We start from the raw sequence: 21,657 nt of genomic DNA, 5'->3' as shown, positions 1-21,657 counted from the left end.
TTAAATAGATATCCATTGAAAATAACCCAAATCCAGTATGTTAAGAGTTGGTCCAAAAATACCTATTATTTCAAAGGCATTAAGTCCAGTAACCTGTCGATTGATATTCCGTTAACAATTACCTGTCCTTGAAGAGCATTTTAAAATGTTCTAACAAAAAAAAAAAGCAAATTATTGCTATAACCTTCACTTGACATTTAAACATCTTTCATTCATGGTCACAAGTCATGTATATTGTAAGTGGAGCATTGAAAAGGGAACACATTTCTCTGTAAGAGGTTTATTTTTGTCCACGCATATTTTACAAATTTAAGCACAAATAGTCAAACTCTCGACAACAGCTGTCTGAAGTACTTAGAAGCATGTACGCCAGAACCACTGGCAAAGGATGGCTGGAGGTTATCTCCCATTTATCTGAAAAACAGAACAGGATGCAAACAAAACTGTCAAACTCTTTAAACGATGGAGGATAACAGGGATTCTAATTAACACTAAAACTGCTTAAGCTGGATTCAAAACTCAACACTACTCCCCAGAGGGAGAAATTCAAGCTTAAAACTATGGGAGGCCTGACTCCCAGACACAGCTAATCTATCACCCTGACCTAAAAAGAACTTGCAATCCAAAATCTCTATCACACATTACAGTTTACTTACTTTCAGGAAATCCTAATCAAACGACAGGAAAACACTCTAGGGTTTATAGCCTACAATTACAAGCTTTTAGGTGCTGATACCAACACAGGCTGGGGGTTGGAGAGGTAAATGAGCTTAACACTCTTAAGCGCAAACATTCAGAAAGTTTAGTTGGTCAGGTTACAGGGCATAAACCAAAATACGAAACAACAGGGGTATGAGAAAGCCTGGGCTAGGCAACTGATGAAATCAAGGTCATGAATAAGGAGTTGGAAGCGTGAGAGGAACACCTGACACACGGAACACAGCAGACCAGCGCAGAAACAACTTTTTTTTTTTTTTTTAAATCTACCAATCAGACAGCGGAAAGAGAGACGGCGCAAAACTCACAGGGCAGCGGCTCCGGAGATGATCTCAATGAGCTCCTTGGTGATGACGGCCTGCCTGGTACGGTTGAAGGTCAGGGTCAGCTTGTCGATCATCTCAGCTGGAAAGACAACAAGAAGGGAGAGTGTTGATATGAGACCCCTCCCCGCCGTCACAGTACACCTACGCATGGTAAATGACGGAGGAGGAGTCTCACAGGCATTCTTGCTGGCGCTGTCCATAGCGGTCATCCTGGCACTCTGCTCACTGGTCGCGGACTCCTTCAGGCCGAAGTAGATGATGTTGACCAGGGAGAACTCCTGGTAGTTCCTCAGCACGTCGGCATCGATGTCATCGTAGATGCCCATGTTCTCTGTTATGGGAGACATTTGGCGAGTGAGGTCAGCCATTTTGTTGGGGGACGGTTCTCATAGCATTCAGTCAGTCTTGGAAGTGACCTTCCCAAAACAAAATGGCGTCAAACCTGAATTAGCCAAGGTGTCAATGGAGAAGATGGGCTTCTCATCAGTCTTGTAGGAGATCACAGACCTGAATGGGGGAAGGACGGGGGGGGGCATTAAATGAAGACTTGATTACCGGCTATGAATATTGAAGGGAATATTGAATTTAAAGGACCACCATTTAAGTGAATCTTTCAAAAACAAAAGGTTCGATCTCTACTTGTCCATATTCTCATAGTGGCTGAACTAAAGACGCCATTGGGTGCGTGAGACAGTGAAGTGTGGCTAGGTGGACCGAGCCCGCACCGGAATCTGTTGTAGATGACGGCCCCCTGGTCGAACTCGTAGCCCATGTTGAGAAGCTCTGTCGCGACCACGGAGGCGTCTGAGAAGGTGGGCGGCTTGCGGCCCACCTCTTTGCAACTGAGCAGCAGGTGATCGCCGTGAGTCCTGGGGAGAGAGGCGAAAAGCGTATGGAAGACACTCAGTGCCACCGGGCACAGTTAAACCGACCCTGGACCGGTTGATGTGTGGCCACTCTGCAGTAGCGCTCCAGAGCGGTCAGCATACCGTACCTCTGCAGGATGCCTCTCAGCTTGTCCCCCACATTGACCACCATCACCTCCTTGCCCTCACCGGTCAGGGCGGCAATCTTGGCCTTGATGGACTTGGCCACATTGGAGTGGACGGCCCCGCAGAGACCACGGTCGGACGACACACCAATCAGGAGGTGCTTGTTGGCCGCGCCCTCCGGAGCCTTGATGTCAGCCTTCTCGTACAAAGCTGGAAGACAAGAAAAACAAGGGACCATCAACAGGTTTGTCGATCACCAAAGGCAAACCCCATAAAACCACTGCCAAATGTCGCGTGAGAACCAACCCGGACAGAACCAGCGTGGTAATCAAGCAGCAGCTCAGACCAAGGATTAGGTCCCCTGTGTTCATGTAACCCTACTCACTGTGAGCAAACAGGGAAAACTGATACTAGATAGTCCAACTCCAAACATCTTATGAATAAAGGCAATGAATTACTAGAGTCTTCTCAGTATTGTCATAGAGGCCCATAGAGACTGACAATCATGACCTTCATGTGGTTAAGTATTCCCTTAAACCACAGTGTATCTGCAGAACCCAAACAGAGACATACCGGTGGCGCCGCTTCCATACACGCGAGCAGGCTTCAGTTGCCTCTCAGCTCGGGCATACTTAGCAGCGGCAACCATCTTCATGGACTTGGTGATTTTCTGGATGTTCTTGATGGACTTCAACCGGATGGTGACTAGAAAGGGAGACGGAAAGATAAATGTCACTGACATATACAGACACAGTCACAGAACCATGACTACAAGACCTGTTAATAAAACTTTTAAAAGAAGCAGACTCCTGAGTGTTACTTTGTAAAAGAATAGTAGTTAAACACAAAAGGTAAATACTTACTGTCCTTCAAGGTAGCCATGTTCCTGACCTGCCCACTGTAAATAAATGCAATTCATTCAGCGCATTAATGTAGCAACATGTCATTGCACATAACGTTAACACCTAATCAATAAAGGGATTAGACGATTTGTCTAAAATTACAAACAGCTATATGAAACTAAATGCTGCAGAGGACTTCTAAGTAAACCTTATGCATCCCATCTACTGTAGATATTAGATTAACACACTGTTCCTTTAGCATTCACCATGACACCACTGTCGACACGGCTAACGGAGTGTTTGCTTCAAGCTTACAACATTGAGAGGTTCATTTTTAAAGACTCGACTCGAGCTACTCGGAGATAAATAATAAAATATACTTATTTCCTATCAGTTTTCACTAGTTAGTTAACTGTCACAAATCAATGACATGGTCAATTAGTACAGTAAACTAACGTCAAATCATCCACCGGCTGAACTTGGTCATTCACACTGCACCAACACCACACATATCATCTGCGGCCTACGGGTTAGCGCGCCCTTGCAATGTTATACGTCTTTCCTAAACAAATACAGCGTAGATATTTCTCATATTTTTAGACGAAGACAAGTTTCTCAAAATACTGTTGTGAAAGACGATTTATTTAGAGCAGAAAACGTTACCATTGTGGGTGAAACACCAAAGCACTGGTCCTGGCGAACATGGTTACTTCTATGAAGGTCAGACTCGCAGGACTGCGCAAGCGCCAGTTAATTGGAAATGAATAACCAATCCTCGCGTTATTTCGAAGTGCACTTGAATTGATGACGAATTGCCCACGGAAGTGGCAGGTTTTCACCAGGAAAATAATCGAGTAGCGTCATGCTGGAAACATTAAAGATTCCGTAGCAACAATGAGACTTCCGGTTTTCGGATTTTACCTACATAATAAAAGTCCGCGGTAAAACGCGATTTTAATCATATTAATTGCATCTATTTTGCCACTTTGCTTAGTGTATATTGTAAAAATGTATTGTAGGAAATGTTCAAGAGAGTGGATAGAGTAATTATATGCTAAAACAATCAAGGGGCACTGTGTATTTGCAATTGTTGCTAGCATTTTACTACACCCATCCTATTGGCCACAATGTAACTCAATGTAGATGAAATACATATCGACACATACAGAAAACAGTATTCTATACGCCCCAGTGAATGTATTGTAGGAAATGTTCAGGAGACTCTATAGAGTGATTATATGCATAAGAAATCAAGGGGCACTGTGTATTTGCAATTGTGGCTGACATTTTACTCCACCCATACCATTGGCCACATTCCAAATTGCTCAATAGCCTTCAATTTAGATCCATTATTCCTTTTGTTAATAGAGGTGATAATCACCATTTGGTCATTAATTAACAATTCAGCCAACGATCTAATGTAGTTGTCGATTACTTATATTAACTGGTCATTAGCCTGTTGTACCACCTTTAAAGATATAGGTTATATTATCTGTAAAAATATAAAATGTATATTTCATATATGAATGCGATACTGAATAGAAGGGAATGTTTGCATATTTTGTTTGTAAGAAATGTTGTTGTTGTTCCAGATTTTAGCTACATCAGAACAGTACCAACATTTCTGTTAAACACCAACGTGTAATTATATTCCAACTACCAAAGTACCAAGCTATTCTGCAAAATGTAGTGTAATTACCAGTTGAACTAAATTGTGCAAAATCTAGCTCACTGCTCAGCATTTGTCCAAATTGTAATTTCTTAGAACATTTTAAATGTTATTACTTCTGCTTCATGATTGTGTTTCTTTGATCACATATAGTACTGTTTGCAGTTCTATGAATACAAAAACTTTTGTACTTTTTATCAGTTTTATACTTTATTTGACTATAACATTTACTTGTGCTGTAGTACAACAGTATTACTTGTGCTGAATCCCTGTTCAAAAATTCCCTCAGCGACTTTTGAAGAGGCTTTGTTTCTTCATCAGGTTGGCAATTTCTTCTCAATTTGTTAGTGTTGCTCTTTTATTCATGTTGGTATGCATATGTTGTTAATTTCATTTGCCTGAGCAAAATTCTGATTGATTGAATGATCTGTATTGCCAAAATGTAGAGGCTGAAAATCAATATACACAGCTTCTCCTTATTGGCTTATTTAGATTATTTACAATAAAAGTCTTAAAAAGTAATCATAGCAACATTCCCAGAGAGGTTTAATAAAACAGTTAGCCTAGGGCTAAATGGCTGAGACTCTTTAAAGCACCATGGACATCTCTATATTACCAAATTTATAGCATATGACTGCCCTGTATGTTGGTCTTCATTCTCACATTACTGAATTATTCTGACCGGGGATATCATCTGAGTACAGTTGAGTCAATCTGGGTGCTAACTTCCTCTAAGAAACAAAACACAGAAGTGTTTTGCCCCTCCAGGACCAACATTGTGCAGCCCTGTAATATATTTGTCCCCAAGCAAATGTTCTCGTTCTAGACAGCGGGACATAGTATTTACTTTTCAGTCATGACAGGAATGTTGTACCAGTTTGGCTCCAGCTATGAAGCAAAAAATTTGCCACATTCGGAATAAAATCCCCTACCCTAGGCATCATAAACTCTAAGACTGCCAAGACAGAAGGTAATCAACTTATGTAGAAAGATGAGTAACTGGTTTGATTAACTGTATGTACTGCGTACCCTATCCTGTTATCATTCAGTACATCATCTTTTACATTGCATGTTGTTTGATGTAAGTTCTGAGTTGTAATGTTCCATATTAGTTGTATTTAGATTAAGCCCACATTCCGAATTTACTATGAAGGTTTTAGGGCTTTGCACATATTTTCAAAACAATATAAAATAAACGTAATTATTGGGATAAATCTCAAACTTTCTTTCCTTATAGTTTGTCCTGGTCATTGGTGATTCTCATCTCCGTGCCTTATTGGATAACATTGTCCCCATGCCAAATCAGGCTGATTGCACTGGTCGACTTTCCATGGCTTTTGGCTTCATGTCCACTCCTGGAGCAAGAGCTTCACATCTGATGGCAGATGTTCGTGGGGAAGTGTTGCCCAGAGGCCTTGTCCCGGACATAGTATGTCTGATCGCTCCCATTAACAACCGTGAAGCCAGCCCATCCATCGGTCAGGCAGGGGAACAGTTTAACAGTTTAACTCCTCCTTGCTGCTAAGTTGAGATGGCCTCAGGTAAAACTTTAACTGCCATTACTAGTTGTATAAACACTTTACTGTAAATGAAATGTGCAATTTCCCAGACATTTCTGTAAATTACTAAAATCTCTCAATACCACATCAAATTATTTTCAGATATTTGCCCTTGATTTTCCACACCACATTGATAGGAAAATGACCTAAATTACCAAGAACTGCTGGCCCTGGAGTATGAAACCCAAGCATGGGATCTGGGTGTGACTTACAGAAGGGAGATGTCCAGGGCCTTCCGGCCCTACGAGCAGTGGCCGAAAATATTAATTTGAGCAATGATTTAGAGATGTCAATTATGGCTACCCTGATCAAGGACACCTTGTTTGAGGAAATACAGGTCATCGGTACAACTAGACCTCATTGTGCTGGGGTCCAAATTGTAAGCTATCTCATAATTTAAGGCATTTTCTTTACTTACTTGTAATGCAAGTTCAATATTGTCCACTATTACAAATATCCACTTTTTAACCTCAAATATTCAAATAATTTACAAGGTGCCGTCAATGGTGACATCATCAGCAACACCCAGATCCCCATCAATGGTCAGCCTGACATGGACTCCTTTAAACAGTGTGAGAAAAAAAAGCAGGGCATACTTCACCCACTACAGACGTATCTGGTGTTATTGTATTTGGCTATACATGCAAAGGTTGTGGACATTGTTCTGAAATATGAATTTTTGTTGTGGCATTTCAAATCTCAGGATGGAAGTAATTGTGGTCCTTATGTGTGTTTGTTCACTAATGCAGTCCTATTTGGAGATAACATTAATGAATTCATTCAAAACAAAATGAGATGTTCTATTTTATATGAATTATCAGAGAAAAGGTTATTGCATTAATGTCAGAACATATTCAGCAGATGGTGAACACCATGAAAATATTATTCCAAGTACATTATTACAAGAAGATTAAGCTGCAGGTACTGGACCACCAGGGCTCTGAGACAATGTCTGTACCCAAGGAAGAAGATTATAAAGTGTTATTATTTTCTCTACATTCCACAAACCATACTGAATACTCATATACAATACAAGCCTTCCTACTTCTCAATTGAAATGGATCTCTCAATATAAGGACAAATACATATCAAAATATTTCTGAAATTAAGCTATGGTTTGAATGTAGTTGTAATAAAACATATCATTCTAATAGAGTTGATGAAGTTTAACTTGTTCTAATATGTAATAGTTGGAAATTGGTTATGACGTGATTTTGTTGTTAAAATTATTTTGCTTATCTAAAAAGTATAAAATTGTAAATAATCTTTTGGGCTCGCCTACATCTCTAAATGTGGTACAACAGGTTTATGACCAGTTAATATAAGTCATTGAAAACTACATTAGATAATTCACTGAATTGTTAAGTAATCACCAAGTACTGATTATCACCTCCATTAACAAATGGAATAATGGATCTAAATTGAAGGCTATTCAGCAATTTGGAATGTGGCCAATAGGATGGGTGGAGTAAAATGCCAGCAACAATTGCAAATACACAGTGCACCTTGATTTTTTTGGCATATAATCACTCTATAGATTCTCCTGAACATTTCCTACAATACATTCACTGCAGCGTATAGAATTGTTGTTTTTGTGTAGGGCAATATATATTTAATATCCATTGAGTTACATTGTGGCCAATGGTATGAGTGCAGTAAAATACCAGCAAGAATTGCAAATACACAGTGCCCCTTGATTGTTTTGCATATAATCAATCTACAGACTCTCCTGAACATTTCCTCCAATACATTCACTGCTGTATGAGTCAGTATATATTTCATATCCATTGGGGTACATTGTGGAAAAAGAGGGTGTAGAAATGTGTTTGTCTTACTCTACACACTCTCCTGAACATTTCCTACATTACCTTCTCTGTGGAATATTCAATAGTTTATTAGCTATGAGGCAATATGTATTACATACTCAGTGATTGGCATTGTCTGAATTTTGCCCTTGGAACGTGTTTTAATACCCACTTATTATTGAAATAACTCTTAAATATGAATTTTTATAAACAATGAATCAACTCAATTTATGTCAGTTTCGAAGTAATACGCTGGTCTCTTTTATTTTGAAAATGTCCTAATTTTGGTGACCCGGAAGTGTTTCTTTAATGTTGCTCACAAGACGCAGATTTACAATCGAATATTACAACATTTGAATCTGTTCGTGGTTGCGAGACATTTATTTTTATAGTTTTATTGCATGTTTGTATGTAAATTATAACTAACTATTTGACATGGGTAAAGCGGATTTTCTAAGCCCAAAAGCCATTGGCAATAGGATCAAAGCAAAGGGTCTTCAAAAGTTGCGATGGTATTGTCAGATGTGCCAGAAACAATGTCGAGACGAGGTAAGACGGCTAGCTAACGTTAGCCAGCTAACTACTGCATAAGTGATGTTATACTAAGCGTCACTACTGGTAGGTACGTAACTAGAAACAAAGCAAATGTTGAAACCTGCTTAACGACCAACAACACATTGAGGAATAGAAGTGAACTATAGCCTGGTTTTGTCAGCAAGAAAGTAAAACTTGATCAGGCTGTCTGATGCCTCTTCTTACTAACACGATTTCCTGGGCCAGAACTACTTCACTCTTCTCGATCCCTTTCTGTCCCTAGAATGGCTTCAAATGCCACTGTATGTCCGAATCTCACCAAAGACAACTGCTGCTGGCCTCGGAGGACCCGGACAAGATCATGGACACTTTTTCAGAGTGAGTCAATCAGTTACTTGGGCCTGGCGGTTGTTTTTGTTTTCGGGTACGTTCTGTGCTATGAACACTCAAACAAACACACTTATGAAATGAAAGTAACAGTGTAAGGATGGCTCCTGGGAGGCCTTCTACCAGAAGACTAAATTGCTTTTTTCTTTCTCCTCTCTTCCTCTCGTTTCTAAGGGAGTTCAAGAATGACTTTATTGAGCTGATCAAAAGACGCTTTGGTAATATTTGATTTCTTCTGAAGCTTTACTATAGTTTGTCAGTCAAACAAGAAATGTAACGGAATGCCCCCCCCCCCACCCCTTTCTCTCTCTGTCTCTAGGAACCAAGCGAGTGCATAACAACATTGTCTATAATGAGTACATCAATGACAGAGAGCACGTCCATATGAATTCCACCCAGTGGGAAACTCTCACAGAATTCACCAAGTGGCTGGGGAAAGAAGGTAGTCTCACTGATACTTCTTCGAATAAAGTGTGTGTCTGTGTGTCTCTGACTCATGACATTGCTTTATCTGACTCTCCCAGGTTACTGTAAGGTGGATGAGACCCCGAAGGGCTGGTACATTCAGTACATCGACCGAGACCCCGAGACCATTCGGAGGCAGGAGGAGCTGGAGAAGAAGAAAAAGCAGGACCTTGATGACGAGGAGCGCAGTGCCAAGTTCATAGAGGAGCAGGTCCGCCGGGGCCAGGAGGGCAAAGAGCCAGAGGTGATAGCTCTATTACTGCCCTCTTCTGACTAGGAGGACATATTACACTCTTCCTTCTGTGCAGAATCAGGCCAAACAATGTTTGCCAGTGGTACTGTTTTCTGTTTACGTGTCATTGATTTAAATCAATCTCCTTTTCCCCCCCAGGAAGCCCCGGTTTTCACAGAGTTTAAGCGTGAAAGTGAAGAAGAGAAAAGTATGTTTTTTACATATACTCACAGCCCGTACTAATAATGCATTATTTGGTCAGAAATGATCCTGAATAGACTGTTTTGTATTTATCTACTGCTGCTCACTGATCAGTTTGGATTTTATTTCAGTTGCTTTCAATCTGGCCAAGAGCTCCTGTTCCTCTGCAGAAGGACACACTAAAGCCAGGTACGGTAATCTGAGGCAAATTTCCAGTTATTACAACAGTGTTAAATAGAAAAAGTAAATAAGGATTTCCCCATTTCAACTCAAATGAACACAGTGCCCACCTCTCCCACATAGTACTGCCCTGGGTCCCAGTGCCCTGAAGGTGGCAGGCTCTGTGAAGAGAAAAGATGTGCCCTCCACCTCAGAGGGCAAGGAAAAGAAGAAGAGATCAGCCCTGGAGGAGATTATGGAGGTGAAGTCCATGTGGTTTGACAGGACGCTCTAGATAAATTGTGTTTTTAACCCTTTACGCTATGTTTGGTCCAGATGGAGGAGCAGAAGAAGAAGTCTGTGCGAGTCGACCACTGGCTGCACCCTGGCATCGCGGTCAAAGTGGTCACCAAGAGACTGGGGGAGAAATACCACAAGAAGAAAGGAGTCATTAAGGTAATCGACTTTAGTCAAGACACTGTCGATGAGAAGTAACCCATGTGTATTTAGGTTAACTATTGTGTTCTGTAGGAGGTGCAGGATAAATATACGGCCATAGTGAAGATGACTGAGTCGGGGGACAAGCTGAAACTAGATCAGAGTCACCTAGAGACGGTCATCCCTGCCCCAGGTACCCCAGTGGTGACACAGGAAAGCGAGAATGTTCCCAACAGACTGTACATGTTACCCCGTAATCGAATTGTGTCAACGGACCTGTTCTTTTCAAACGCGACCATCTGATCTTGTCAAAATGCATCACAGGTAAACCGGTCTTGATTCTGAACGGTGTGTACCGGGACACGGAGGCGATCCTGGACTCCATCGACGAGAGGAAGTTCAGCGCCACTCTGACCCTAAACTCGGTATGAGCCAGGCTCAAAACGGCCGCAGTCGCTTTGTACTGTTTCATGGTGGAATTCCTCATGCATGGGTGTTTTTTCCCCCCCTCAGGGTCGGATGAAAGGGAAAACAGTGGATGGCATCGCCTATGAGGATTTTTCCAAAATGGCTTGATGTATGCCCATCATACCCCATGACCCTCCCCCTCACCGAGTGGCCCTTCAGACTCTACTGTGTCAGAGTCCCATTCCTTTGGGCCACTTGGCAACTGTAAATATCCCAAAATGCATTTTCTTTGGATGTGTCACTTCCAAGCAATGGTCATATATATATATAAGAAAGAAAACAATCTTCTTTGTGTATTTTTTATTGGTTTTCAGACAGTTCTCTACAATTAAATGGTATTATTACTCATTAAATAAAGTACAACACAGATGATCAACAAATTGTGTGACAGTGATTGATTGCAAAACATTAGGTCAGATCTGAGGGACACAACGGCCATTGAGAATGCTCCTGAACACATTAACACTGCTGTACATAGTGCTCTTGCATTTTGTGTTCAGTTTACTGTTCATGAAGAGAAGTGTCTGAGAGTCATGATCAACAGATATGGTATGGAAACATTTCATGGCAGATATGTGTGTGCGTGTGCTGGCCCTGTAAAGCAGAATATTCAGAGTATCTACACCCTGCCTTCGACACAGAGGACATCGTTGGATTAGTGATTGTTTGCTCAAAGCGGGCGCTGTAGGAAACTGTCGAGTCGTGGGACGATGTAGGTAGTGTAGTGGCCATCGATGAAGCCTTTGCCACTGTTGTGAATGAACCAGCAGAAGATGTCAGAGCCACGTTTCTTATCCCGCCTGTAGTCTTTCTGCCAGCCCCTATCAGACACACAGAACCGGCAAGAGCCACGGGCACATAACATACTGTCAGTGTACCGCAAACGCATACAAGTATGAGCACTGGCCTGTACTGGTCAAGACATGCAATATGACATTTTACCTGGTGACTGCCAGCTTGTTTCCCTTCACCTCCATGGTGGCTTCCTTCTTCAGAGGATCAGCTCCCTGGTGCAGGTTATACACCCGCACCTCTGGCTCCTGGCCAAACTGACCTGAGAGGACACCATTGTGGGAGTATTAGGATGAGGTTCAGAATACTTTGTATCCCGCATACAGTGGGGAGAAGTATTTGACACCCTGCCGACTTTGCAGGTTTTCCCACTTAGAAAGAATGTAGAGGTTTGTAATTTTTAATCATAGGTACAGTTCAACTGTGAGAGACGGAATCTAAAACAGAAATCCAGAACATTTTATTGCATGACATAAGTATTTGATACATCAGAAAAGCATAACTTAATGTTTGGTACAGAAACCTTTGTTTGCAATTACAGAGATCATGCGTTTCCTGTAGTTCTTGACCAGGTTTGCACACACTGCAGCAGAAAATTTTGACCCACTCCTCCATACAGACCTTCTCCTGATCCTTCTGGTTTCGTGGCTGTTGCTGGGCAATATGGACTTTCAGCTCTCTCCAAAGATTTTCTATTGGGTTCAGGTCTGGAGACTGGCTAGGCCACTCCAGGACCTTGAGATGCTTCTTACAGAGCCACTCCTTAGTTGCCCTGGCAGTCTGTTTCAGGTCGTTGTCATGCTGGAAGACCCAGCCACGACCCATCTTCAATGCTCTTACTGAGGGAAGGAGGTTGTTGGCCAAGATCTCGCGGTTCATGGCCCCATCCATGCTCCCCTCAATACGGTGCAGTCGTCCTGTCCCCTTTGCAGAAAAGCATCCCCAAAGAATGATCTTTCCACCTCCATGCTTCACGGTTGGGATGGTGTTCTTGGGGTTGTACTCATCCTTCTTCCTCCAAACATGGCAAGTGGAGTTTAAACCAAAAAGCTCTATTTTTTCTCATCAGACCACATGACCTTCTCTCATTCCTCCTCTGGATCATCCAGATGGTCATTGGCAAACTTCAGACAGGCCTGGGCATGCACTGGCTTGAGCAGGGGGACCTTGCGTGTGCTGCAGGATTTTAATCCATGACGGCGTAGTGTGTTACTAATGGTTTTCTTTGAGACTGTGGTCCCAGGTCTCTTCAGGTCATTGACCAGGTCCTGCCGTGTAGTTCTGGGCTGATCCCTCACCTTCCTCATGATCATTGATGCCCCACAAGGTGAGATCTTGCATGGAGTCCCAGACCAAGGGAGATTGACCGTCATCTTGAACTTCTTCCATTTTCTATTAATTGCATCAACAGTTGTTACCTTCTCACCAAGCTGCTTGCCTATTGTCCTGTAGCCCATCCCAGCCTTGTACAGGTCTACAATTTTATCCCTGATGTCCTTACACAGCTCTCCGGTCTTGGCCATTGTGGAAAGGTTGGAGTCTATTTGATTGAGTGTGTGGACAGGTGTCTTTTATACAGGTAACGAGTTCAAACAGGTGCAGTTAATACAGGTAATGAGTGGAGGGCTTCTTAAAGAAAAACTAACAGGTCTGTGAGAGCCGGAATTCTTACTGGTTGGTAGGTGATCAAATACTTATGTCATGCAATAAAATGCTAATTCAATAAAATGCTAATTCATTATTTAAAAATCATACAATGTGATTTTCTGGATTTTTGTTTTCGATTCCATCTCTCACAGTTGAAGTGTACCTATGATAAAAATTATAGACCTACATGCTTTGTAAGTAGGAAAACCTGCAAAATCGGCAGTGTATCAAATACTTGTTCTCCCCACTGTATGTAAACTAGTTGCTAGATACAGTCGATGTGTAATGACTTCTATTGAACATTAGTTTTAATGTGATTGGCTAATTCTGAACACAGCCACATCCCCAGTTATAAGAGGGTGTGCACACTTATGCAACCAGATTATTGTGAGTTTTTTATTTTTCCCCCTCAAAGATTTCAGTTTGTTTTTCAATTGAATTGTTCACTTTACAGGTCACATTAAAGGTGGAAAAAGTTCTGACATGATTTATCTTTGTCTCATTTTACATCACAAGAACCTGGCATTTGAACAGGGATGTGTAGACTTTATATATCCTCTGTAGTGTAGGGAAGCTATTTATGTTTTTTGTTGCAGAAACTTGAAGAAGTCGCTGTAATTCAGCAACATCCACAAGGTGACTGTTATATTAATAACATAAAAATAATGAGAGTAACTACTTATGATACCCCCTTTGAAATATGTAAAAGGGAATATATATATATATATACAAATTAAATATTCCACCCCTCAAAATCAGGTAAGGCCAAGGTCCCCCCATGAAGCTCAGCCCCCTAGGTTGGGAACCCGTATCTCGGAGAATCTTACAGGCTTACCTATAAGACCATGGGCCTTGGAGGAGTACTGGTTGCTGTTTGGAATGTACAGGCCCAGGAAGTCCACGCTGGTCGGGTGTTTCTTCCACACACGATGCAGCAGCATCATGACACGGATCTTCTCATCCACGGTCACTGTCACCTGGGAGTCCTTCACGATGGAAACCTTCACCCTGAAACATTAAAGGATGTGGTTGAAATGGTTGAAACCATAAAACCTACTCATCTCACCATACCTAACCTTGATGAAGAAACAACTACCTGTCCTGGGTGATATCAGCTGTGGCCCCCCAGGAAAAGGAGTGGTTGTGCTTGCTGTCAGTCAGCTGGATACGGTCCGTGCTGACAGTCACCATGATGCCGTCAAGCTTGGAGAACACTGAAATGGTCCCGAAGTACGTTTTCACATTTTCCTTCTCCACGCCCACCCTCTTCGAGCCAACCAGCTGTCCGTTCACCACCACACCTGTCCAACACACCGGTAGGAGGACACAGGTAAGAAGGACACAGACACAAAGGCAGACAAGCAGTCGAGGCGGAAGTTACCTGTTCCAGGGTCTGACACCAGGTTTAGGATGTGCCCAGGCTTTGAGTCGATGTTGAAGCAAACGTCCATGTTGTTTTTGGGCAGGTGGATGATGAAGTGAGGGTCGTTGTCCACTGTCAGACAGAAAACCCACAGAAAGCTGTTACTATAGTGACACAATTGACCCAAGTATATTACGCTGTGGCAATGGAACCAGATGGGGAGGTGTTTGGAGTGTTGCTCCATATGGTTGATTCGGACTGGTAGATGAATATTGTTTAGCACAGGTATTTATAGTTCTTTCAGTTGTTATTGTCACCAATGGTAAGACGTTCCGGTAGGGGTCCTAATGCGGGGCTAGGGGTGGGAGTGGTGGTCAGCTGGACCCAGGGGGGGGGGCTTTCAACCATGGGAGTCCTTTCGGGAATCACAGTTCCGGATCCTCCTAAACACAAACATGCACAGACACACGCGATAGGTTTGGGAGAGATCAGTCCGCTGTCTTCCGTTGCACATTCAAACAGCAATTCAGGGATTTTGATCAGGCACCTCCGCAGCAGCCCTTCCTGGGGTCTTTAGGTGAGTCGGCGAGCAGCTTCTCATTGGCCTCCTCGCTCTCCACCAGTAGGGCAGTGAGGGGGGTGACAAACTGGTGTTCCACAGCCAGGTTCAGGATCCTCTGGGTGATCTTTCTCTTCCTACTGGCAGTGGGGGCCTGGGACCTGCAAGAAACAGGGATGAAGCATTCCCAAAACGTTAACGTTCAGGCTCGCTGATCTTCCTCAACGATCTGGCTGCGTTGAGAGTTCGGTTTGTATTCATCGCAAACCCCTCCCTTGTGTGTCTCACCTCTCGGACAGAAGCTGGTTGACAGTGATGTAGGCCCACATCTGTCTGGCGAAGCCAGTGAAGGCGTGCTGCTGCCTGGCCAGCTCAGCGTCCAACCGCATGTAGTCCGCCTCGGTCTGCAGTGAAAGGTCCAGCCGATCCTGGGGACCAGAGGGGGGAGCGACGGAGGGCAGGCCGCGCCAGGGGTTAGTGCGCGTACGTGTGGGCGAGCGAGTGGGTGTGCGACCGTAAGCGTTCAGGCGTGCGACTTACAGAAGACGCCGTGATGAAGCTGTTTAGGCTGGTGCCATCGGAGGGCAGCACCTTCCCAGCCACCACTAGTTCTGAGCCACTGAAGTACTTGTCAAAACTGTTCTGGGTGACATCAGAGACAGAGCCTTCTGGGAAGAGGACTGTGATCTTCCTCAAGAGGGGAGAAGACACCTGGCTGTAGAACCTCTGGAGGGGAGGGCAGAGAGAAGCAGGAGATGGGAATGAAGGGAGAGGTATTGTATAAGGAGAATAGGAGGGGAATTCAAAAGAGTGAAGGCAGTCGTACAGAGGAGAAGTGGTGATAGAACAACAGCGTTGAGGAGAGACTGATGAAGGTTGGGGTTTTAAGGACAGGGATCGTACCCGTAGCTGCTCTGAGGCATCTTTGTTGGCATAGATCCTCTGGGCCACACCCCTGTTCTCGGTGGCGATGCGTTCCAGGAAGTCGTAGTCGACATCAAAGCCGATACCCAATGAGAATAGAGAGAAGTCCTCCCTCATGATCTTCTTCACATTCTTCTGGATGGCACTGAGCTTGATCTCTCCTACGTAATGGAGGGCGAGATGGTTTTTATGCATGGGTTGCAGAAGAGGACCACAGATGTATGTTATTTGATGAGTGGTTGAAGGGTGAAATAAAGGAGGTTGAAGGGTACAGGCTGGGAGGAGGTGTGGGAGTCTCACCGACAGTGGGGTCTCCATCAGACACAAGGATGATCATGGAGACAGAGCGTGAGTTGAGCATGCCCTGATTGGCTGCTTTGTGCAGGATCTGCCCCGCCCTCAGCAACGCCTCGTTAATATTGGTTCCTGCGTAGGGTTAAAGGGACAAAATTGCCAATCAGAAATAAATACATATTTTACTATCCACCACCTCTTCCTCTTTCTCTCCCAATAAAATGATTCCATCTAGCTCAAAACAACAGTTCTTAGTTTGAAACTTTAAGTGAAAACCTTTTCAGGTTGTAGGGAAAAATAGCTCTCCTAGAGAGGAAGCTGAAGCACATTTTGGGTGCTTTCTATTTATTTTCTTAACCTCTGAGATTCCTCCACGTACCCATATATAGCTATGCCTCTCCTACCTCCGTTAGGTTTGATATCCTGGATGTATTTCTTGGCTTCTGCCACCTGGATAGTGCTGCCTTGAACCAGTTCATCACTCCAGCAGCGCACATTGTGATTGAAGTCAATAATGCTGAAGTAGTCATCCATTGTTAGGTCATCCAATATAGCCTGCATAGCTTCCACAGTCTAAGAAAGACAGAGAAAAAATATAGATAGAGAGAGAGAGAATGTCCTAAACAAAAATGTCATGAAAGTCATAAATGAAATTGGAGGATACTGTGAATTCTGTGCAGTTTCACACAACACCCACACGGTGGCAGTGTTGTATGTGAATCAACCCCGTTGTGCGATAAAGGGAATAATGATGGGGCACAGATTGACCTCGCACCAGTGTTTCTATGGTTACATCACACACCTGCTTCATTTTGACTCCCCACATAGATCCACTGACGTCGATGACGAACACAATATTTTTGGGGAGGGGGGAGAGGTTGGTTGGCGCAAAGAAGTGCACAAAATGCCCGTCGGAAACCTAGGAGAAAGAGACACTAACTTCAAATAAGTAATACCCAGAGCGTGTCGCTGAATGTTTATACATGTTGTGTGTGTGTGTGTGTGTGTGTGTCAGTGTGTGTACCCACATGTAGCTCCCCAGCAGCGCTTTCTCTTATCACGTCGTATTTAACCGTGAAGATGCCACTGAGGGCACTGGTCGTGCAGTTGTCACACTTTCTCTGCTGTTTGAGGGAAGGCTTGAACACGACATGGGCCTTGTGCTTGTTGCTGGTGACTTGGGCCAGGCCTGTGAAGTGCTCTCCCAAGGTGTTTGGGACCTCCACAGAGGCAATGCCATTGGGCTCGTAGATGTACACGTCCAACTGCAGAGGGACAGGGGGAGAGGGTTCAGGCACGGAGACGCGTCAGCACAGGCCTGATCAAACACAGTCATCAAGTTAGATAAAAAAACATGCGCACGCACACGCACACACACATTCACACACACGCACGCATGTAGGCTGGCTTACCTGGAACCGAGGCACCAAACGCCCGGGCTGGAGGTGTAGCGTGTGTTCATATAAGCCCAGCTTCCTGTACATCATTTCCTGGTAGTGCAGCTCAAACTCTATCCTATTGCCAGAAGGGACGTGGACCTCTGCCTTAAATGTCTCCATGTCCTGGGAGTTGGCCCTGTGGATTGGCATTACCATCTCTACAGTCGGTTATAGGACACTAGGAACAATGTATACAATGTTTGTTATAAATGGTATATAGACCATTACAAACCGGGCGCTTTGAATCCTGATTGGCTGAAAGGTGTGACACAGTGCTTAGTCATGGTATTTTGGCAATATACCACAAACCCCTGAGATGCCTAACAGCAGTTAAAAGACAGTTACCAAAGCAGGTAGAGTAGTGAAAAGTGGTGTGTTGTCATACCTGTGGAATACAGCATCACATACCAAACTAACAGCCAATCAGCATTTAGGATTCACTGGTTTATGAAAGACTGTATATTAGCAGTGGTATACAGCCCCTATGATGTTGGTAAACGGTTAGTTACAGAAACAATGCACCGGTGAAATTAAGGCACCTCAGGTGTAGTACATGGCCAATGTACAACACCTAAGGACCGTATCTGGGGAACTCTAGTTAATATTCCAAGCCCCCTCGTGCCTAATTACGTATGGCATGGGATTTGTTGTGGTCAAGAAATGGGCGGGAACAACACCACTCCATTACCGTCCCAGATGACGGGTTGTACCTAACTGAACATAATGTAACCATCACACAGACACACTAGGTGGGTGGCGGCGCATTGTTTGTGGTACCTGACGATGCCGGCAGCCTTTCCCCTGGCTCTAGCCTGGGCGTACAGGTTTCTAGCCACAGTCTTCTCCTTCACTGAGCCCACAAACGTTACGCCGTTCACATTCCTAACATCAGGCAGCAACGGCATAAAACACACAGTTCAGAACGTGATTGAAATTGGCGTTGCAGCTGAGAATCTCTTTCCAAGATTTTTGATTCAAGTCTGTCTCTCACATGGTGAAGTTGGTGATGAATGCACGTTTGGGGATCTGGACATGGAAGCCAATGCTCTGGGCATTAGGGCCGGAGTTGACCACAAAGCTCTTGAACGTTGTGTGGCAGAAGCGCGACGTGATGCGACTCTCCACCCTGTAGCTCTCAACTGTGATGTCATCCCCCTGGACAGCCTACAGACACAGGTGGAGCATGTGAGACTGACTTTGGCTGGGATGTCGTCCACCAGGTATGAGCTTCGTTGCCCGAGTCGTTTTGGGTCTAGATCTAGATGCACATCTGCAACAGTCATATCTATCTAAACCACAATTAAATGGCTTTGATTGCACCGAATTCAAAACTCTTTGGAGAATAAAACAGGCTCAGAATTCTAAATGGAGTCGCTGAGGAGTGAAGTCAATAACCTGTCTGTCAGCAGAGTCTCTTCAAACAGGACCATCGATTAGTAGATAAGACTAAACTCTATCACACTGGACAGCGGGTTCAAAAAACAAGCACATCACAGAATGGAGAACCCACCTCAAAGTCTTCCTGTTCTTCATTGGTCAACACCCCTCTCTGGAAACATAGAAACAATCAGATATGTTCTGTTCCGAATTGCGCTCAGAAACAAAAAGGTTTCAAATAACAGTAACTTAATAGACTAATATTGATGGTGTGTAAGGGACTTTAATTGCGTTTAATCCAATGATGCCCTCTGTGTAACTCCATGATCAATAGTTCAGAGATCAACAAAGCTTCTACATTTTCTTGGTATTTGATTTCTGTAACTGCAAATAGAAAGAAAAAGCTCTCGAAAATAAGACAATGTTGTACTTTAGGAGGGGATATTGAATCAAAAATGTTAAATATATAGGACATGCATGTGATCCTGGCCTCGGTTGGCCCTGTGGTCACAGTCACTGGCCCTGATGCATATGTACTGATGAAGCATTCAGACCCACAACTCTTTCAGCAAAAACACTCTACAGCACTAAAATGTCGGAAAATTACATACATATATTCTACAACGTTAGAAAATAATCCATACAAATATTCTATCAGACAAGAAGCGGTTTCAATTCCAAATAAAAAATTAGCTCACCTTAAATCTTCCATGTTGTTCTTTTAATGGCTGGTATAACAAATGTCCCATTGGCAAAATGACACAGAAACAAAGTTTTACATTAATCAATCACATGGACATGGAGCAATAAATATATTTTTATAAGAGGAATACTATGAATAAACACAGTTGGAAAGAAGCTGCGTCTTCAGTAAAAATAAACCAATCGTATTGTCAGTTGAGAGTGAAATATATCCAACCTCACCATTTCAGTCTCCCAATCTCCCTCCACCAAAAACTCAAAGCAGTGGCCTTGTTGTAGGACCAGCAGGCCGAAGAGGAGAGCTAGGCATCTCATGGCTCCAGGCCTCTATGTAGTAGCCCAGAGGTTTCCTGAACAGCTCAGCGATGGACACAAACGGACAGACAGAGAATCTTCTGCTTAGACTCAAAAGGGAGCAGAGAAATCCCCAAATGAGGGTTGAAAATCCATCGAGTGCTGACACTTGCCCCCAGGTCAATATTTGTTGTTTCACGTAACCCCCTGAAGGATACTTTGAAACTTGACCTGCCGTGTAGTAGGGTAAATAGAGCATATTGGAGATTGTACAAGTTTAGATAAAAACACAGTTTAGGGCTGGATTTCTATCTGATGAATGTCAGTTTGAGCCCTGTATCACGTACAAACAATCGAACGGATATTCCATACCATTTGCAGGTTGTGCAGATTTAAACGATACCGCAGCCTCCTCACCATGAGGTCATTCACTGATACCTGTAGATCATCCATGTGCAGTGCTGCCAATTATGTTGTCTCTCTCAAGCTCTCTGGAGAACCACACACTGGTTATACTGTACGTCTGTATACAGCTGTAACATTACACTGCCTTCAATACTGGTGTGATGGCGCAACATATTATGGGATGTTTGAGCAGGAAATGCACGCCGGCAATGAGCACTCTACTCTGCCCTGTGCTGACATGGTTTGAATACGCTTCTGTGGTTTCTTCTGCATGCGTAGCATACAGGTACTGTAGACCATATAATTCCACTAGCTCCGGGCCAGAGAGGTAACATAATATCCCTAGTTGATATTGGAGGCTTTAAGCAAAAAATCCTGGGTTGAAACGCAATCTCTGTACCTTCTGCAGACAGGTAGTGAAAACTTTGCAAGAGCAAAGTTTGGATCCCAGCCCAAAATAAATATACACTCACCTAAAGGATTATTAGGAACACCTGTTCAATTTCTCATTAATGCAATTATCTAATCAACCGATCACATGGCAGTTGCTTCAATGCATTTAGGGGTGTGGTCCTGGTCAAGACAATCTCCTGAACTCCAAACTGAATGTCAGAAGGGGAAAGAAAGGTGATTTAAGCAATTTTGAGCGTGGCATGGTTGTTGGTGCCAGACGGGCCGGTCTGAGTATTTCACAATCTGCTCAGTTAATGGGATTTTCACGCACAACCATTTCTAGGGTTTACAAAGAATGCTGTGAAAAGGGAAAAACATCCAGTATGCGGCAGTCCTGTGGGCGAAAATGCCTTGTTGATGCTAGAGGTCAGAGGAGAATGGGCCAACTGATTCAAGCTGATAGAAGAGCAACTTTAACCGCTCGTTACAACCGAGGTATGCAGCAAAACATTTGTGAAGCCACAACACGCACAACCTTGAGGCGGATGGGCTACAACAGCAGAAGACCCCACCGGGTACCACTCATCTCCACTACAAATAGGAAAAAGATTTGCACGAGCTCACCGAAATTGGACAGTTGAAGACTGGGAGAATGTTGCCTGGTCTGATGAGTC

At 43.5% G+C, this 21,657-nt stretch overlaps 3 protein-coding genes across 4 annotated transcripts; 1 reads left to right on the top strand and 2 right to left on the bottom strand.

Annotated features, from left to right (window-relative positions):
* Nucleotides 1–269: 269 nt before the first annotated feature.
* On the bottom strand, nucleotides 270–3,647 carry atp5f1c (ATP synthase F1 subunit gamma). Of its 2 annotated transcripts, NM_001304089.1 has the most exon segments (9): nucleotides 270–414; nucleotides 1,026–1,122; nucleotides 1,219–1,374; nucleotides 1,486–1,550; nucleotides 1,769–1,912; nucleotides 2,038–2,245; nucleotides 2,609–2,740; nucleotides 2,899–2,933; nucleotides 3,541–3,616. In NM_001304089.1, coding segments are annotated over 9 exon segments (882 nt in total). In that variant the 5' UTR covers nucleotides 3,582–3,616; the 3' UTR covers nucleotides 270–410.
* A 4,580-nt stretch (nucleotides 3,648–8,227) lies between these two features.
* kin (Kin17 DNA and RNA binding protein) lies at nucleotides 8,228–11,166 on the top strand. Its single transcript, XM_010901326.4, has 12 exons — nucleotides 8,228–8,459; nucleotides 8,728–8,822; nucleotides 9,006–9,049; nucleotides 9,151–9,273; nucleotides 9,356–9,540; nucleotides 9,688–9,736; nucleotides 9,861–9,918; nucleotides 10,033–10,150; nucleotides 10,225–10,344; nucleotides 10,420–10,519; nucleotides 10,651–10,751; nucleotides 10,840–11,166. The coding sequence occupies exons 1-12, from the start codon at nucleotides 8,346–8,348 to the stop codon at nucleotides 10,900–10,902; spliced, it is 1,170 nt and encodes a 389-aa protein (XP_010899628.2). The 5' UTR covers nucleotides 8,228–8,345; the 3' UTR covers nucleotides 10,903–11,166.
* itih2 (inter-alpha-trypsin inhibitor heavy chain 2) lies at nucleotides 11,091–20,326 on the bottom strand. Its single transcript, XM_010901325.4, has 20 exons — nucleotides 20,114–20,326; nucleotides 19,888–19,917; nucleotides 19,323–19,361; nucleotides 18,804–18,976; nucleotides 18,590–18,694; nucleotides 17,786–17,948; nucleotides 17,402–17,638; nucleotides 17,176–17,292; nucleotides 16,778–16,946; nucleotides 16,380–16,505; nucleotides 16,059–16,240; nucleotides 15,696–15,881; nucleotides 15,444–15,583; nucleotides 15,144–15,316; nucleotides 14,914–15,039; nucleotides 14,615–14,728; nucleotides 14,330–14,534; nucleotides 14,069–14,241; nucleotides 11,737–11,848; nucleotides 11,091–11,615 (listed from the first exon to the last, which is right to left on the bottom strand). Exons 1-20 carry the CDS (start codon nucleotides 20,204–20,206, stop codon nucleotides 11,465–11,467), a joined length of 2,814 nt encoding a protein of 937 aa, XP_010899627.3. The 5' UTR covers nucleotides 20,207–20,326; the 3' UTR covers nucleotides 11,091–11,464.
* Nucleotides 20,327–21,657: the final 1,331 nt, after the last annotated feature.

The sequence above is a fragment of the Esox lucius genome, chromosome 23, assembly GCF_011004845.1.
Source record: "Esox lucius isolate fEsoLuc1 chromosome 23, fEsoLuc1.pri, whole genome shotgun sequence".
In the NCBI taxonomy this organism is placed as follows: domain Eukaryota; kingdom Metazoa; phylum Chordata; class Actinopteri; order Esociformes; family Esocidae; genus Esox; species Esox lucius.
The sequence above is the reverse complement of the archived record's forward strand: the minus strand, read 5'-3'. Positions and strand labels throughout refer to the sequence as shown.

Excerpts from the sequence above, each read along its gene's own strand:
- atp5f1c (XM_010901328.5), bottom strand. The coding sequence starts at position 3,581 with ATGTTCGCCAGGACCAGTGCTTTGGTGTTTCACCCACAATG. Across the intron at positions 2,741-2,898 it reads CATGGCTACCTTGAAGGACA|TCACCATCCGGTTGAAGTCC; the intron begins GTAAGTATTTAC and ends CTCCCTTTCTAG. Across the intron at positions 1,913-2,037 it reads CTGAGAGGCATCCTGCAGAG|GACTCACGGCGATCACCTGC; the intron begins GTACGGTATGCT and ends CTCTCTCCCCAG.
- kin (XM_010901326.4), top strand. The coding sequence starts at position 8,346 with ATGGGTAAAGCGGATTTTCTAAGCCCAAAAGCCATTGGCAATAGGATC. Across the intron at positions 10,151-10,224 it reads CCCTGGAGGAGATTATGGAG|ATGGAGGAGCAGAAGAAGAA; the intron begins GTGAAGTCCATG and ends TGTTTGGTCCAG. Across the intron at positions 10,345-10,419 it reads AGAAGAAAGGAGTCATTAAG|GAGGTGCAGGATAAATATAC; the intron begins GTAATCGACTTT and ends TGTGTTCTGTAG.
- itih2 (XM_010901325.4), bottom strand. The coding sequence starts at position 20,206 with ATGAGATGCCTAGCTCTCCTCTTCGGCCTGCTGGTCCTACAACAAGGC. Across the intron at positions 15,317-15,443 it reads AACCAGCTTCTGTCCGAGAG|GTCCCAGGCCCCCACTGCCA; the intron begins GTGAGACACACA and ends TGTTTCTTGCAG. Across the intron at positions 15,040-15,143 it reads CAGGAAGGGCTGCTGCGGAG|GAGGATCCGGAACTGTGATT; the intron begins GTGCCTGATCAA and ends GTTTGTGTTTAG.